The sequence below is a fragment of the Notolabrus celidotus genome, chromosome 14 (assembly GCF_009762535.1).
Source record: "Notolabrus celidotus isolate fNotCel1 chromosome 14, fNotCel1.pri, whole genome shotgun sequence".
In the NCBI taxonomy this organism is placed as follows: Eukaryota; Metazoa; Chordata; class Actinopteri; order Labriformes; family Labridae; genus Notolabrus; species Notolabrus celidotus.
The window spans coordinates 21,945,115-21,963,963 of NC_048285.1; the positions used below are offsets into that span (position 1 = coordinate 21,945,115).

The following is an 18,849-nucleotide window of genomic DNA, read 5'->3' on the forward strand; positions in this document are numbered from 1 at the left end:
TGAAAAATAATAAGTCCTTCTTTCACATAAGAAAGGAAACAACTCTTACATCCCTGTGGTCCTGGTGATGTCACATCTAATAAACTGCACTGTATTTCATACAATATTTCACATTACGGCTGTATGCAGTAGTTAGCTAGTTTTCACTGTTCAGACGTATCAAGCACTGCATTAGTTACTGCAGCTCTAGTCATTCTTTACCCTTCAGTGTACAGAAGTGTCAAACATTTCTTATATATTTATATGTAGAGAGGCATCTGTATTCGTTTTGGTCTATTTTATGAACTCCTCGAAGAAGCCTTAAATACTTTTCTCACCACTGCATCTGTATTTGATTAACTGTGCAGGAACTGTCAGCATTTTACCCTGAAGGGGCAAAAACAGAAGAACAAGCACGGTTTCTACATACTACATCAAGCTAAAGCTGCAAATCAGCCCTTTAAACCCTATGTTAAGCACTTCTTAAATCTAGTCTATAGAACAAAAATAGCAAAAAGTGACAGAATTACTTTTTCATGTCATATGTAGAAGCAGTGGATCCACTGTTTTCGAATGGAGACTCATATCGTGCATGTGCTTACCATACATGTGGGTGCGTTATAGGTGCTCTCCTTCACTACTAACACTAGCACTGCTGTGTCAGGTAACTGGGAAACCTGTGTGCTTGGTGTGTTCGCAACAGGTTTCAGTCCCTAAAGAATATCATATTCAGCCCGACTATGAGACTCTTCATTGCAAAAAAAAAGAAGTATCTTTTGTGAAAAGATAGTTCATTAAATGTGAAAATTTTCAGAATGTAATTGTACTTTTTTGTGCTAAAACAAAGGGGAAAATTTGGAGTTTTCTTTGTCTACAGGGTTATTATGGTCCGGACCACTTGAGACCAACTCGGGCTGTTTATGGCCCCTGAACAGAAATGAGTTTGACACCCCTGATTTAAACGCTGATATTTTGCAAAGTTTCTTTTATGTACCTGTTTTAAATTTGATGCCAGAAACATTTTAAAGAAAGTTGTGACAGGGACAACAAAACACTGAAAAAATCATGTAATGCTAAAAACACCTGAAGGAAAATCTTCTCAATAAGTAGGCTAATATATGACAGGTTAATAACATGACTGGGTTTAACAAGGGTACTCCAGAGAGGCTGAGTCTCTCTGGAGTGTCAGAAAGGAAAAGGTTCACCGTTCTGTGAGAGTCTGTGAGCAAATAGTTCAACAATTTCAGAATAATGTTCTTCTGTATAAAATTGCAGGGAATTTGGGGATTTCATCTTCCACAGTACAAAATACCATGAAATGATTCGGAGAATCTGGAGAAATCTCTACAAAAGGCACAAAGGCCAAAAAACTATTCTGGATGTCTGTGATCTTCAGGCCCTCAGGGGGCACTGCATTAAAAAGAGACATGACTCAGTACTGGAAATCACTGTATGGGCTTAAAATAATTTAAAAAAACGATTGTCTGTGAACACAGTTCATCACTGCATCCATAAATGTCTTTTTTACTACCAGAAATAAATGTGATGCAGAAATGTTAGTGACTTCTCTGGACCTGAATCCATTTAACATGGACTGGGTTGAAGTGAAAACTGTCCTGTGGTCTGATAAATCAAAATACTTCTTTTTGGAAATCATTGATGCAACATCCTCTGCTCTAAATAGAAGAGGGACCTTCTGGCTTGTTTTCAGTGCAGAGCTCAAAAGCCAGCAAATGTGATGGTATGGGGATGCATACACTACTGGGAAGGCACCATTAATGCTTAACAATGCAGCTTTTGTAGCAACATATCCTGCCATCCAGACAATGCCTTATTAAGACCTTGCACATTTCTGCAAGACAATGCCAAACCACATCCTGCACTGGTTGCAAAAGAATGGCCCCATAGAAGAAGTGTGCGCTTACTTTGTTCATACCACACCATTTTATGAAAATTGTGCCTTTAATTTTTCTGTAATCCTGCTGACAAACAGAGTATGACTAATTTAAAAAAATGCTTAATTCAATTTGCTGCTTTAGATTTAGGATGCTGGTATTGAGCATGCTGGCTCACTGTCAGACTGCTTACGTGGAAACTTTAGCAGATTCAGAATTCTAAACAGATTTAGCTATTCAACATGGAGCTTTAACTGTTCATCTCCTTTTCTCTCTCTCTTTTCTCCTCCCATGGGGGAGTATGGGGGGGTAGATGAATACAGACTAATCCAGCAGAGCTCTCGCCCAAACAGGCATCTTGCCCTGGCTCTGCATTCCCTGTCCATTTTCTAACATTTCTCTAAATACTTTCATATCTGATTTTTCTCTTTTCTTCTTTTTCTTTGTGTGTGGATCAGGCGGGAGGTGAGAGCTTGCATGGAGGCAGGTGGTTTCGTGACGCTGAAGATAACTGTTGAGCCTCCCTGAGGTATTGTCGGCCAAACTCCACAAAACGCCAGTGAAGGGAGGTGCCTCCTTGATAACCCGGGTAATGTGCTAGCTCTTGCTGCCCATCTATTCTCATGCTTGGGGAACATTTGAGGCCATATGGTAGGTTATGTAACTTATTGGTAGAGCATAAATGTTGGTGAGGGCTTAATGGAATGAGTTTCTTCACTAAGCACTCATCCTTCCATTAGAGCACAAGCACCTTGTGTGGATTTGAAATGTATTTCCTTTTATTTCATTTTTGGTACCAAGTCAAATCTATATTAGCCAACACAAGTCCCATGTTTTATATGCATTTACCACTTTTTCAGGTCTGTAATTAATGTTGGCTGGTTGTTAAAACATGCCTTTAAAAATCCTGTCATAAATCCTGGCTTCAAGTTGAGTCATATTGGTTATTTTCCAAATCATATAATAAGAAGGATTTAAAGTTAGCTGCAGCTCACTAAAGTCCAACAGAAGAGCAGTACAAAGCCACAGACTCATTCAACATGGATCTATCACTATTTAAGGGTGTTTTTTTTTACCAGTTCTCTAATTTACCAGTGAACACTGAAGGAATCATGACCCCCAAAACAAGCAGAGCACCAAGACACAAGCTAGCAACAGCCAATCTTGCTGCCACTCCTGACATACTGCGGCTGCCAAAGAAAACCTCTGCAGATACTTTGACTCCTGCTGAACAAAGACTACTGAAGGGCCATTTTGAGACTCAGTGTGTGTAAAGTTTGCTGCCTGCAATGTGAGTACTTCGCATTGCTCCGTGTGCAATGACACAGCAAAAATGTAAGTGCCGACTTTAGGAGGATAAACTTGAGGTCTTCTAGACTGATGATTCACATTTTTGACTTTTGGGAGGACTGCCCTGTGAAACACTTAAGCTCTCCCTGCTATAATGAGTCAACATATCTTCTCTGAACGAGGAAATGCAGGTAATTCTATGTATAAATGCCTTAAATTACAAAACTCTCAAGTCAGTGCTTCAACCCTGTGTTTAACAACAGTATTTAACTAAATATACTAAGCTACTTTCCCCTCTCTGATCTCATCCTCTCTCTCTCACCCTCATGCTCTCTTCCCTCCCTCTCTCTGGCTCTCTGCCTCTCTGACTGGCAGCGAGCCTGTTGAAAGTAGGCTAGGATTGACGCGCTGCTTGAGTCTGAGTCACAGAGAGCTGTGGAATACTGAAGCCCACTGATTGCATTTAACTTTAGGCATCCGACTCCCATGCAGTGCATGATACAATAGAGCCATCCGCTCCGCTTTCTGAACCTCAATGCTGACGTTTATGACTGCACTTATGCAAAAAAAGGAACCCCACAATGGTTCTGACGCTGAACAATTGGAAAGATGGTTATTTAAAGGCATTGCCAGTTTAAGTAATGATCTCACTCACCGCATATTAAAGCACAGACACTCAAAGTTGATGATCCTTCTTGTAGTTGCAAAACCAGGCTGGTTAAGGATGATATCAAACAAACAATACATCATTTAGTCTTTTTTCCAATCTCTCACACAAAGCTGTCATGCACCCTTTTCATTTTTGCCTCACCATGAAGTACAGTCAGTCAGGGGTCTTTTTACAACAACTCAGGCATGCCATGGTCAACCATAGCCTCTCTCACCTGGTAGAAATGAGAGTAAAGGTCTGATTGCTATCCCAAATAAAGTGACGTTAGTACATTTTTGTCTTAAAGAGCCCCTAATCATGCCAATGACGCATGCACAAATGAATGTTTTATCCTCGCCACAGATCACTGTAAATTATCGCTTAGCGTGTTCGCTGTGTGGGTTCCTGTAAACACGCAAGCTCATTTTTTAACTGGAGAGCCACGAGGATTACTCCATATAAACACAAGTACATTAACATAAACAGGGCAAAAGTCAGCAACGAGGGAGCTGTGTGCTGAAGCAAGAAAAACTGGAAAGTCACAAGAGCAAATAATGTAACCCGCTCTTCACACAGAAAAGGTCACGAGAATTTTGCCTTTCAGACGACACAAGTCTTGTGGTTTCAAGTGCCTGTGTGGTCATGGGAAGCCTGTATTGACAAGGGCTTTTGCTCCAGTGCATCAGCTCTTTGTCAAACTGAAGCAGAAGCTGTGTCTGCATTCCCAGCAGAAAGTCAAGCAAAGGTTTTGCTAAGTAAATGAGGAAACTCTAGCTAATGGATAGAAAAGGCAAAGTTCTGCTAAAACTTTCAAACTCTTTCAGACTTCTTCTTTGACTGAAATCTTACAGTTCTCATGTTTTTCTTGATGTCAGTGAGACTCTCGTGTTTAATTTAAGGTAAATAATCAAAATGTGGTTGCTTTGTAGGGAGAGCTTATTCTTGAGGATATGCATGCCTAGAAGTAAGGAGGTTAATGTGGGCATGTGGTCTGGATGCTTCACAAATAACTTATTGTGAAAGTATTCTGTGGAGCATTTCTTTCTTTGTGTCCTGCCCAGTGTTTAAATACTTCTGCTCTGTCTGTCTGAAAAACACTTTGAGAAACCAGGAGAAGGTGCACGCTCGTATCGAGGCAGTTTGTTTGTTATTTGGTTCTAACATAAACAAGGAAGACGGTCTCCCAGCTCCACTCCTGCTCTGTGGCACCACTACAAAACAACCGAGTCAGCTCAGAAACTGCACTCTGCCTCAAATGAAAGGGCTTGCACTTAACGCTCGTAAGACAAAAGAGACAAAGGCAGCAAGAGCATGAATTTATGTTATAAAGCTATCACTTAGAGTAAATCCAGGGAATCATAAGAGCCAAACACACAGGGTGGTACAGAGTAGCCTGAGCAACACCAAAATAACAGAATTCAATTCAAACCCACAGCCTGTGACAGCTAAAACAGTAATCCTAAAACTGGAGGGCTGTTTCTATGAAGGAGGAATCAAGCAGATGTATAGATCATAGCATTAAATCAAAGTCCCCTCTATGTCTCTAAAAATTGGATTGCAATAAGGATTAGAAATCCAATAATATTTAAGTTTCAAATGACTAGTGAAAATAGCACACTGCTTGCAAAAACAAAAGTACAGGAAGTCCCAGGTTCAAAAGCTTGTGGTTCACACTGCAATGACTGAATACAGGGCTCTCCTCCTTTAGTTTAGACTGGAGTATTTCAGTAAATGGAATATACAAAAGCAATGTTTACAGAGGCGTGCAGGAAGTCCTTCGTCTCTGCCAACAAAGAATTAATGGATTTAGACAAGAATAGATGTTATTAAACTGATACGGGGAAGACCTGAACCCCCACCTGACGGATCATGTAACAATAAGCTGCAGGAATCTTTAGCCAAAGGCTGAACTGAAAGTCAACACAAGCATTACTTTTTTATATACAGTCTTAACCTCAGTTTCAGTTTTTGTTTCGTCAAGTTGCAGACAAAGGCTGGGGGAATCGCTGAGCAGCTGAGAGCAAAGCTATGGTATGAGGGCATGAGACATTTTGGTTGGCTGAAGAGAGAAAGAAGATCAAATTTCTCTCAGCGAGAAGGGAAAAGCCTGTGAGAGTTATGCAATGTTGTTGGGATAAGGAGCCAGAAGGGGTGTAAACAAAACCACTCTGAAGTGGGACAGGCCTAGTCGTTGCCTGGTAACAATATTTTGGGCAGGAGGATCAGGCAAACACGGCCCGCCTTCCAGAAGGAAATAGGGGCTGGCTTCATGAGCACAGCGCAAGTTAGTGGCTTCCCGAAAATACACCAAGAGACGGGGGCAAGCAAAACAAAGCACATGAGGGGCATAAAACTCTGGGTCTACTTTTTTTAACTTGCATGACTGGAGTCTAGACCACCACAAGTTGTAAACAAACAAACTTTGGGAAACATAATAGCTAAGAGAGAGGATTGCTGTCTCATTTGTACTCATAATATATGCCTCTCTCTGAATGTAGCATTGAGTGATGCAGTGATTTAGGTATAAACTAGTGAGAGACATAAAGCTTATTGAACTATGACTTTTTTTTAAAACAATTCTGTATGATGAAATGTTGTCATAGCCATAAATTCAACTTGTATACACTTTCAACAAACCTGGACAGCATTTAGCCTACTTTACTGTCAAACTATTAATACCCCACTAAAACTTTTCAGTGCATTGTCTTATTGAGAAACATGGATATTTATATTTATATATTCATATATTTATAAAGCCTAACCAATATAGTTTTTTTTACAGCTGTGGGCTGCCCTGAAACACTTTGGATGTTCAAGATTCATGATTCAAGATTCAAGACAGCTTTATTGCCAAGTGAGCTCGCACACACAAGGAATTTGACGTGGTGAATGGCACACTGGTACTTAACAACAAGACAGTAAGGGCACAACAAGATAGTAAGGGCAATAAATATATAAACCTAAACACAAATCCCAAAATTCTAAATACAAATAAAAATACTATCTATACAAAGAAAGGTAAAGAAGTACTTTTAAAGACATGAAATAAATTAGAATTAGCCTAAACCAGAGTTCAGTGGATAATCCTGAAGAGATACAGTCGATTAGATTGGATCCAGTTCAATGAATAGAGAGCAGAGAGAATCAGCTGATTTGGTTCAATACAGGATCATCAAAAGAGCTCCTTTTGCTGGAGAAAACGTGTTTAGAGATTACATAAAATCGCGCTGATAAGCTTTGAAGCTGTTCTTTACATTAGAAAGACAATCCTAAGTATCTCAAAATGCTTAGTATCTCCTTGAATCCTCGTTTTACCTTCGCACTCAGCAGTAACTAAACAAAGTCAAACAACTTAAAACAAAAATTAGAGCATTGCTAATCTTCACTTGTTACATGCTTCGAGTATAAGCTACCACACGAGACAAACACGCAGTCAGCAAACATTAACAATGTCAACTTATCTTTCCCTGCGACCGCCTGACGTTATAACTACACATACAATAGGCGCTGACGGTGAGAGGACAAAGTAAACAGCTGTAGTTCACTCAGATCACAGACTCAGATGTGTTGCTGTTCCTTTCACAGAAAGAATCCGGAAGTGTGTACTGCTGCTGTCTGTCACTCAGAGCGTGTAACCACGGAAACCGGTTGCTAGGCGGCATAACAAAAAAGACCAAATTTATACGTGCTTGCGTCAGAGGCAACGGCGTATCCATGGCTACAGAACGCTACACACATGTAGCAGAGCAGACCACATGGTCCCGGCAGCTTGTTATAGCCTTTATATCTCCTTTTTACCTGATAATAGCTACTGTTTATTTGTGATACACTGAACAACATTGAGAACGATAAATAATACATTATGAAATTATAGAGTTTGTCTGTGAATTTAAGTTGTCATAGCGGAAAGCTAACTATTTATCAGTCATCACCCTGTGATTTCTTTATAATAATAAAAAATAAATTATAAGAATTTTATTTGTAGAGCACTTTTCAAAAGCCAAGTTACAAAGTGCAGCAAAATAAAACAGGCAGATCATAGAAACACACCAGTCAAGATAAAGAAACAAAACATAGGCTATTTTAAGTCATAAAAATCCCCTAAAAGAACTCTAAAGGAATACAATTATTTTAAAATATATTTCTTAAGACGGTTAAAATGAAATAAAGTCAAATAAAATTCAGATAAAATCCGGGAAGGCTCTGCGATACAAGTATGTTATAAGAAGGGATTTAAAAGAACTCACTGACTCAGCAGAGATTTATTTCCCTCATCCTATGAAGTCCTGCTATTATCATTCATTTCCCCGTGAATGTGGGCTGTTCACCTGCGTTATCAGTCATTCACCTCAATAATTCCCCATCATGAGCAACTTACATCGGCAGAGTTAGTCATCCCGGCTCGGCAGCACAGCACCGGCAACGGCAGCCCGGATGGGACACAACGTCCTCCGTGGATCCTCGTCTCTGACGTTGTTGTAGCGCTGACTAATAATTTGTTATCCCCATCTCTTCCCTTTTTGCTCACGCCTTTTCACACATTGGTCCTGTACACAGCAGCATGCCCGCCCCGTGACATTGTTTGACATCACAAACGAATTTTTTTTGAATTTCATTCATGATTTGCCACCAAGTCTTCCCGTATTTAGCCTGTGGAGCAACCCCCCCAAAGCAAAGCGAGCCTCCCACCTGCCACATTCCCACTGGTGTTCGCATGTAGGCTATGATAATGAATCACTTTGTGCTCGGCAGGGTGATGTTTGCAATGACAGGAGCCGATTTCCGTCATTGCTGCCCACTGTCCATGACAGAAGTACACTGCTGTTTACCAAATTGTGTTTATTTCGCTCCATCTTATTTAGACCAAATGAAGCTGCTGTTGCTGCTCCTTGTGCTCAGTCTTGCCCACACTAAAATCCATAAATATGTAAATCTGACGGTGATTGGGTGCTGTGAAAGTGTTGTACAGGTTGAAGGTATTTTTTCTAAACCTGCAATGAAATCGATACTTGGCACTGTGTCTAACTTCAGGTTTTGGGGGGTGTTTAGACATAGATGAAAAGGAGTCTTTCCTCGGATTACACGTTAAGCTCCTGAGCTCAGAGGACTCCCGAGGGCGTGTCCTGAGAAACTTTACAGCAGGATTTCCCTTGCATGCCTGTCGGGATTCCGTCCCGGAGCGACCTAGATATCAGGGTATTGCTTAAATTAGCTGTGGTAGGTTTTATATAGGATGGTAATATTTTCCATGTAGCCTATTACTAAGCCTATAAGCCTATACTCTCTTGACTGCTGCTGGCATTATAATGCATAATATACTGTATTATAATTATCTTTGCCATATTTATTATTTTATATTACATTATTATTGTAAGTACAACTCATGGTCATATTACATACCCATATTTATTTTTACTTATTGCTTAATTTGTCATTACCAACCATAATAACACAATGTCAACCTGTCACTACTGAAACATTTTAATACTGGTTGTAATGACTTCTATTTAATCTGAATTCCATTGTAACATTGTATATATCTAAATTATATTTTAGCTTTATTTATCTATTTTTATTTTTTCTTATTTTATTTTATTATAATTTATTTTATTTGATATTATTTTACTTATTGAAACTTCTTCTTGATTGTACTTATGTCTGGGCTGCTGTAACAACTGAATCCCCCCCCCCCCCCGGGAATCAATGAAGTAATATCTTATCTTATCTTATAACATTCAAAGTAGATACCGTGGCTATAGCCTATATGTTATTTAACTTATACCTTAGAGTCCTGCATATTATTTATGATATCATGTGCCAAATGAATGGAACAACAGTCTCACAATGCTTACATACACATCAGACATGACTGGAATGTTATTTCTCTTGACGTGGCCATGACCCCAAAATGTTCCAATCTTGAAAGCTGTATAGATTGTCCTAAATAGAAACTTTCCATTTTCATCACCCAATGTGTTTTAAAATTTCCTTTCAGAAATTGTCAGACGGTGAGAAATATCTCGTGCTTATGATAGTATAAAAAAAACAGCTATTATTATCTGCCGGCGAGGTGAGCTTCTGGTCCATTTCAGTGGGAGAGGGAATCCCTCAACGTCACCAAGGATACCAAACACAACAGCACAAAAGCACAAATATGGTCATGTACGTCACATCGGAACTCCGAGGCGGGACTTCGACAGTAGAAATGCCTTGGTTGTACTCGAGGAGGATGGATTCATTCATAAGACAAGATCTGCTACCGTGCACCGTAATACAGGCGAACGTCCACCGGTGTAACGTGAACGGACTTTATGGATCTATAATCGCATTATTGACAGGCAGAAGAAAACCGAGGATTTACAGCTAAACGGACGGACGTCTTGACGGACTGAATTTGGACATTTACGTCCCCTAAACGCGGGGCTTTGGATTAAGCTTCTTCATGCAACTTTTTTGGAAAGAGACCAAGAGCATCTCACCAGGGAATATCAACAAGATCAGCATCGGTAAGTCATGGTTTACTTATGAACATTGTGTATTGCTCTTACAAAAAACTTCGAGGTGTTTGGTGACAAACGCAGCTGCAGTTAAGTTTCCTTCAATACTGACTTTGTGCAGACCGCAGCAGTTTACAAGGCTTCCAAATGGAGTGATACCGCTATAGAACAACTGCCTGTGTTTACCTTTAACATCAGTCATTCTCTCTTTACAGTATGATACCTGCTCTTTAGTAATCTTCTTGGTTGTGCCGGTGCCCTGTCGCTGCAGGTGACATCGCCCCCCCTCTGGTAGCTGCAGGTGTCTCGTTCTCTTTCGATCCCTCCGGGGAGATGTACCAAGGGTTCCCCGGTGACCCAGATAGCGGATCCCGTGGAAGCTCGTCTCCATCCATTGAGTCACAGTACCTTTCCTCCGTGGACTCCTTCGGGAGCCCGCCGACCACCAGTGCTCCGCAGGTGAGTTTGAGACTGTCAATGCAAACAGTGCATGTTGGAGTCACAGTTTGGGGTCACGTGCAAAGTTGAACCTATGCCAACTCTACTGTATGTGTCAATTGGCTAAAAAGACATATTGATGCAATAATCCCAGATAGAAAAAACTATTGACATTGACATGTGTTATTCATGTTGTGCATATGGCTTATAAGGCTCGATATATTTGCTCCTCATAGTTTAATTTGATTTGTTTATGACGTGTGCTGTGATATAAAAAGAAGATGACAGAAGAGCATAAGAGCATCTTTTTTATTTTGTGGTTTATATGAAGATGTATTTGGCCATACGTGGGTAGGTATGGATATATGAGAGACAAGAACAAGGTTGTTCCATACAATCTACATATTTAAATTTAAAGACAGGTGAGGGATTATTTTCTTATAATGGCACTTCTTTCAACGTTTTATTTTATTTTATGTAAGAGGCAAATTAACTGTTTAGTCACCGCGTTCTTAAATAGTTCAATATTTACAGTTTAAATATATCACCGGTCGAATAGACAGTCTATGGTGGAGACCGGCAGCAGCTCTGAAGCCTTGACAACGTGCTCCATTTACAGCACGCCGCAGAACGGATGACAGAGTCCTGGAACTCTCCTACGTAAGCGCAGAAGCCCCGCCCCGCCCTCTCCTTCCACGCGCTCCGTTCTCCTCTCACAGGCCTCGCCGTGACGTAAATGCTTGTTCTATTTTGGAGTGCTACGTCGCGTTGCCAAGGGGAACACCGGGGGTGTGACGGGGGAGGAGGAAGAAGGAGGGGGGAGACGCTGATTGGTCGAAGAGGCCGTTTTAAGAGCCGCCTGTCCCAATGTCATAACACCCTTTATATGAATATTAATGGCAGTCAATACTTTGTTCCTCCGGTCTGGAGTTAAACAAGGAAAGACTTTACAGCTGAAGTTTCTATAAGCGTTGTCTGACCTATACTCTAGTTAGCAGATACAGTTCTGACTCTGCAGCAGCAAACATTAATGAAAAGCCTGTGGATACAAGAATGTCACTTGATTCTTGGCGGACTGATAAATATTATTATAAATGATGAATTTTTCCTTAAGGTGGTTTGATTGAGCATAAAAACCAGCTTGAAAACACTCTTTATTTGCTTATCAAAGCCGTTGCCATAACCTGATCACATTAATATTATGTTGATAGCATATGCCCTTTATTTTACTTGAATTTAGGTTTCTACATTGATGAGGAATTGTACATACTTTGACATCTTTACAGATTTCGTGTCATATACAGAATTTAAAGAATTGTAAAAATCTAAAATAGGACCTTATGGAATTGATTAAAACTTGAATCCAGTGAGTACATTTGCAGTGGAATAAAGGACATTAAAGCACTGTGTTGTAAAGATACAGCAGAACCTGCTTAGATTAGCATGATGACTACAATATATATTCTTTCAATTGAATGGCATGCTGCCTTTGTGTGTATAATGTATCAATTGATCTGTGGTTGAGCTTTGGACGGTGTGTAAAACTATATTTGCTTTTGTCTCTTCCTCAGGAGTGTGTGTCAGCTGGTGCTGGCTTGAGCATTGTGGGCAGCGGGCCTGCAGCCAGTGTTGGAGGGGAAATGCCCGGTTCATTCGTGCCCACCGTCACCGCCATCACCACCAGTCAAGACTTGCAGTGGATGGTTCAGCCGACCCTAATTTCCTCACAAGCCTCTGGGCAGAGTGGGTCCACTGGCACCACAACCATGACCCAACCAGTGTCACTGGTTGACCCTTATGACATGCCAGGCCCCAGTTATTCTTCAGGGTCTGGATTTACACCTCCTAGCTCTGACACTCCAGGCCCAGCCCCAGGGCCCATCCGCCAATCCAGAACCCGTAACCGCCGTACACGGGAAGAGTCTGTGAGTGACGATGGAGATGTTGGTGTGTTTGTAAGTGTGTGTGTTTGAACGATTTGCTTGTTGACCCTTGCATGTGCAGTGATGGTACACTATATCATTTACAAAATAAGGCCCAAGTAATAACATCCGAGTATTTTGTACTGTGCTGTTAAGCAGTTAGGCACACAAATACAAACTGCATGACCTCTTACAAATGAAGAGCTACTTAACAGGAAAACAGTGCAAAGAATGTCAGGCGTATATATGGGGCTTTGTGGAAGGACACAGGCCAGATAGAAAACACTGCCACAGTGAAACAAAACAATTACCTTTCTGGCAATATGAAACCATAGCTAGTGTACCCTCTACTACTGCTTGGGAATAAATATACATTTTCAAAACTAAATGCAAAACTGTTTTCTGAATCAGATTTTTTTTCTTTGCATCCTAGCTAACACCTGAGGAGGAGGAGAAGAGACGTGTTCGGAGAGAGAGAAACAAGCTGGCTGCCGCCAAATGCAGAAATCGCAGAAGAGAACTCACAGATAGACTGCAGTCGGTGAGCTTGGCCCTGTTATAACAGCCAGAATGAGTAATGATCATAATTACATATTGTTCGCTACCTCTCATAGCATCGCTGAGCCTGTTAACAAATGTGTGCATGTGTTTATTAAAGAGGGAATTATTTTCATAGTGTTTGGTGGTCGAAAAGACAATTATTGCCTTTCAGACAGACTATTGTACACATGGTACTTTTGGCCCAATTAATGGGCTTTTACATAAGCTACCTTACATATCCAACAGCAGGTAAGAAAGTGTTTCTTCTGCTGGGGTGAATACATCCACCTCCACAAACACTTGAAGTAAAGGTTTAGTGTGGCTAACACTCTCTCTCTCTTTTCCGTTTCTTGTCTTATTCCCTCCTCTATCCATTTCATACACCTTTGTCCCGTCCCAATGGCCTTGTTTCTTTCATTCTCGGTACCTGCCCACAGGAGACAGACATACTGGAGGAGGAGAAGGCCGAGCTGGAAGCTGAGATCTCTGAGCTGCAGAAGGAGAAGGAGCGCCTGGAGTTTGTCTTGGTGGCCCACCAGCCGAGCTGCAAGATCCATTACCAGGACCAAACCCAGCATGGCTCGGTGCAGCTTCCTCTGGTCCAGCCCCAGCTCGCTCCTCAGACCTTACAACCTCCCGTCTCCATTGTGGGCTTGTCTGTGAAGGAGGACTCTTTCTATCTGCCTCCTGCCTACACAGCCCATCCATCCTCAACACAGTCCCAGCCTCCGGTTCAGCCGCAGCAGCAAGTCCAGCCGCAGCCTCAGCCTCAGCCAGGGATGATGCAGGAGGTAGAGTTTTCTAGTTCTTTCTATGGCTCAAGTGAGCCGGCACCAGGCGGGCCGTGCCTTATGGCCAGCGACAGTGGTGGTGGTGGTGGTAACCATGACGATGCGGCCATTGGCAGCTACAACACCTCATACACATCTTCATTTGTGTTCACCTACCCAGAGGGAGCCTGCGGGGTCAGTGCCAACCAGCGGAACAGCAGTAGCGAGCAGTCATCTGATTCCCTGAACTCGCCTTCGCTGCTGGCGCTCTGACTGACCGACAGACACACACGCACACACATCAACACGCACACATATTATGCTGGCTGGAAGTAGAGCCTGAGGCAAGTACATGGCACAGTACCCAGAGTACCTGCCTCAAAGATTGATAAAAAAAACTTTAACCAATCATTTGTTTGATTGGAGTCAAGTTTACACATTCTAAAATGCATTCCAATAAAGAGCCATACAAAAAGTTGCACATGAATAACACAGATCTAACTTTGACATTCAGCTTAAACAATAGATAGTTGCTTGTTTTATTTTTATCAGTATACCTGCAACTGGACAAAAGAAGTGAATAAGACTGAGTCACTAAGTTGCCAGCATAAGTGCTCTGAATAAATATTTCACACCTAATATACGGAATCTTCAACATGTACAGTACATTTACATGCCAACAAGCACCAGTGCCCCAACCTAGTTCCCTCTGTCGGTTGCCCAGTGCTCTTGCTCTCATCTCTTTCCATCATTTTCCTCCTTTTTCCTCTTGCTGAATGTATTTGTGCAAAGCTGAAATAGGGACAAAGGACACCTTGTTCAGGGTCTTTTCTTGTTGGAAACAGAACGCTGATTTCTCGCTCACCTCTAACTCTTCATCTGCTCGACTTCCCTCTGCTTCTTCATCTGCTGCTTGGACTTGGCAAGTTTGGGATCTGATTGTCACAGCCACCACTTTATCTTGTGCTTTCTTCTCTGGTTTTTTAAAACTTTCTCCTGCCGTCTGCCTACCTGCCGTGCGACCCATCTCTGCCCATCTGTTTCTCCTCTTCTGTCTCTCTGTTTCTCCCTTTCTCTGAAGTCCTCGACCCCTGAGAGTCCGAAGACCCCCTCCAGCCCCTGGGACCTTGAGTGAAAGACATCTTACACGGCCTTTTGCACCCTCTCATACAAGGACATGGAGGCAACCCCCCCGATTCAGAGGAACATTTTTTTCGGAGTGCATTGCTCTGAGCAGAACAGCAGCTAAAATCTTCACACACGCACATAGACACAATCAATGAACGCAAAATGCAAGACAGGTGCCACTGTCTTCTGCTGAGCCATTTTTCAATGATAAGACAAATCATTTGTTGTGAGGTTGAAAGTGAATACGGAGAGAGATTTAGCAGGAATTGAAAGAAGGAAACGCAACTAAGTTGGATAGACTCAAGTGGGGAAGTGATGGGAAAAAAAGGATGATGCCCATTCAAACCATCGATTTTAAACCAAATGTTAAAAAACAAAGAAAGACCGGAATGTTAAAAACAAAGCAAAAAAGAAAGAGAGAAAAAATCCTGCTCTTGCCAACTGTGTGGAAGGGTGACCTCAGAAAAACACCTCCATACCACAGAGCCTCATCACCCTGGGCCTACATGCGCACATTCACAACATTGCTTTGAAGTCTCTGTACCGAAGATACAGACGTTTTGTTGCAGCGCACTAGCTCAGTGTTTCGCTCAGAATCAATCAGATGTGAACCGATGCCTTTATTTAGAGGAGAGACGTTTTCTAGAGAATCAGACAACCTCTAAACATTGGGCTCAGTGGTCTCTGTACCTCCCCTGTTCTCTCAGCGAGGAGACGAGGCGGGGGTGCATTTATTGTGAGTGCGTCCACTCTGAGGCACCTGGCCCGTTTATTTCTTTCTTTATTGAGGTTGATGTGGCGAGTGAGCACAAAGAGAAACCTGGAAACAAAAGAGGAGAACGTGTGGGCTTATGTCGAGGAGTGAGCGTCCTTTTGCCTGTGAATTTGTACAACTTGTTTTCCTGTATGTTTGAGTGAGAATTGTTCTATATTTTAATGTCTATGTTTGTTTGTGTGTTTGATTGTTTTGCATAGACCTCTGCTTTCATTTTGTACTGTTGCCGTATCTTGGTTTTGTTTGTTTTGTTTTTTTAACGGGGAGATTTCCTTATAACTGTTACTATTATTATTGCCTTGTAACAATCGTTTCATTATTTTATTGTATTTTCATTTGGCAACTTTGGAGGCATGTTGTGCACTACAAAAAAAAACTTAAGTCTATATGCATATACATATATACAAGTAACATGTATATATAAGTGTATGTACCATGATTGTAAAGTATGAATGTTTGCAGATCTAAATGGGATATTTTTGTCAATGAAGAACAAGATAAGATGTTACTGAGGTTTAGTTTTAAAATGAATATTTTTCTAAAGGAACAAAAAAAACTATAATACATTTAAAGTACTGCCCTGTCCCTCAAAATGAAGCACGATGTCACTGCCTCTATCAATGTGTATTTATGTTTTATAAACAATATAAAGCACTATACAAGTTACATTCAATGTATGTTTATGATAATGATGTTAGAAGGTTGTGGTAACGCCTTTGTTTGTTTGTTTTTTCTCTGTGAGGTCTGTCCTAATGCTACTGACACCTTAATGCCACTTGATCCTTAGCAGATGAAAAATGAGGAAAAAAACGAGTGTGATTGAATGTCAATACACATATTAAAAGTGTTAAGACTATAACATAATGACTAAACTGTTTCATTTAAGGACAAATTATTACATACCCAGTATGCATTTCTGTCCAATATAAACATATCACTCAATAACTTTGTTATTTCTAACTGAAATGTGTGTTTGAAGGATGACCACAGTTTAAGCCTTGACGTTAACATTATCGTGTTAATCCATTCTTGTATTCAATGTGTTGTCTAACTGACATAAAACATTTATTGTGATTGTATTGCTGGATAAGAAGCTTTATTTTCAATAAATAAACATGTTTATTCAAAACAATGGCAAGATTAATCATGTAAATTCTTGTTCAAATTTGGCTCTTGGTGGTCAGAAAAAGGGCAGACCTCATTTTTCAAATGTTGAATTGATGACTGTGTTTGTACAGATGTTGGAGATGTCTTTTGATTTCTCTCCAAAATGCAAATGTGATGAGAATATGTTCTGGTGTGTCAGAATAAGCATAAAACATATTCAATAGTTCTCATGTACATAGGTTTTTGTGGTGCTACTTATGGTATGCTATAATGACGAGGCAGTTTCACATTGTATGTTGGAAGGTTACTCATTGCTGTTGTTTGGGACGTTTTAATCAGTATAGAAGCCATGAACAGTGAATTTCCAGCAGCTAAAGCTCCAAGAGCCCAGATATCACTCAATGAATTCATTGCAGTTTCACAATTTCATGTCAATCTCCTGTTACATCTTCAGATGTTTACAAAGAGTTCTCAGAGTGGTCCCTGTACTATACCTGCACTCAACACACTTAAGCCCCTGATCAACTCACAGCAGATTAATTCTGTCACAGTTACTTTGCCTTGGGTTTAGTTGAAGTAGTTGGAATAAGCCTGAATTTATTTTGCTTCTGTAAAGTTGCATGAAAAAATAGCTTTAAAAGGTGAAACAGCAGGAAAGGGGGAAATATAAAGCTACCAGTTATGATACAGAGAAACTGCCTGCACCTATCTGTACTGCACAATGGCTATGTGGATGTTAACTAAACAAGAGTGTCCCTATTTTTCTATGCTGAAGTAAATGTTGATTTAATTTTTTTTTTTTTTACATTTTCCATTTATTAACTGATTTAACATAAAATGCAATACTTATTATCCTCTTAATAATGTAGCATAGCAGTGTTTACACTGACTGCTACTATATGTCAAGTGAGATGATGTATTGCTTTAGTTATATTTTGATTCAATATTTAAATTGATCCTTATAATAATGTAAAAGTAGGTTTCAAGACAATCTGCATAAAAAATGATGAACTACATTTTTTTTTCTTTTTGATGATGTGCACAGACATTTGCAAAGTTTCTACACTTCAAGAAGCATTGCTTCTTTTCTAATCAATCCCTTTATTTATGTTTCATTCATTTAACAATGTACTTTTTTAGGCAAAGGTTACAATTTTGTCACACTTCAAAATAGGGTTCATGATACATTTTGTGGCTACATCAGTTAAAGGTCTGATGAAACTGTCAGAATTCAATATTAACATTACCAGCTGACAATGGTGCTCTGATTTCAATTGACTATATCTTAGTGCAAATTCCTCACATAAACTTACCAAAGTTTTCTGCACAGTACTAACACGATCTGTTTACTTATTTTCATAATGTGCCATATTCTCATTGTTTTTGGGACCAAAGTTTATAAAAGATTTGTCATAATGCTTTTGCAGTGCTTTTTCTGTGTCCACATTTCAGCATCATTTTTTTTTACCATATTAAAGTTTACATTATATTGTTTTTTCATGGTTTCTAGACTGCAAAGTTTGGGTGAGCTGTCTCCTATAATGATGGTTTGACCAAATGCCATTTCTTTCCAATTTGTGAAGAAATACATAAATAAACAACATATAAATAGACACGTGTCTCTGGATTTTAAATGTGACTGTGGCTTGTGTATGCTTTGCACTAAAAACGGAAAATGTTTCCACTTTCCATCTTTGTTATTCAAGTTGTGACTGAAGGGGAGTTAAACCGGGCCTATAAAACTTTTCCTTATTCTTTTTTGTGCACTGCTATGATTTGTTTTCACACTTTGCTGATTATTTTGTATTAATTCTAAATTCAAATATTGACAACTCTCATTACAGTTCATCAGTATTTAA

The 18,849-nt window shown here is 40.2% G+C and overlaps 1 protein-coding gene and 1 long non-coding RNA gene across 4 annotated transcripts in view; one reads left to right on the top strand and one right to left on the bottom strand.

Moving 5' to 3' along the window:
• Nucleotides 1-8,372, bottom strand: part of LOC117825056 — a 16,932-nt gene extending 8,560 nt beyond the window's left edge. The window contains exon 1 of the long non-coding RNA XR_004633771.1: nucleotides 8,192-8,372. This is a non-coding gene — a long non-coding RNA (uncharacterized LOC117825056). The remainder of the gene's footprint in view (nucleotides 1-8,191) is intronic.
• A 1,633-nt stretch (nucleotides 8,373-10,005) lies between these two features.
• Nucleotides 10,006-18,601, top strand: fosb (FBJ murine osteosarcoma viral oncogene homolog B). 3 transcript variants are annotated; one of them, XM_034700673.1, is made up of 6 exons: nucleotides 10,006-10,319; nucleotides 10,582-10,769; nucleotides 12,320-12,703; nucleotides 13,104-13,211; nucleotides 13,648-14,001; nucleotides 14,162-18,601. In XM_034700673.1, exons 1-6 carry the CDS (start codon nucleotides 10,256-10,258, stop codon nucleotides 14,225-14,227), a joined length of 1,164 nt encoding a protein of 387 aa, XP_034556564.1. In that variant the 5' UTR covers nucleotides 10,006-10,255; the 3' UTR covers nucleotides 14,228-18,601. The 3 variants fall into 3 exon arrangements, with proteins under 3 accessions (XP_034556564.1, XP_034556562.1, XP_034556563.1); XM_034700671.1 differs by having other exon boundaries at nucleotides 13,648-18,601; XM_034700672.1 differs by having other exon boundaries at nucleotides 12,320-12,673; nucleotides 13,648-18,601.
• Nucleotides 18,602-18,849: the final 248 nt, after the last annotated feature.

What these genes read in the sequence shown, in the direction of transcription:
- fosb (XM_034700671.1), top strand. Translation starts at nt 10,256, where the DNA reads ATGCAACTTTTTTGGAAAGAGACCAAGAGCATCTCACCAGGGAATATC. An exon ending in TATCAACAAGATCAGCATCG is followed by an intron (nt 10,320 to 10,581) that starts GTAAGTCATGGT and finishes CTGTCGCTGCAG; the next exon opens with GTGACATCGCCCCCCCTCTG. An exon ending in TCACAGATAGACTGCAGTCG is followed by an intron (nt 13,212 to 13,647) that starts GTGAGCTTGGCC and finishes ACCTGCCCACAG; the next exon opens with GAGACAGACATACTGGAGGA.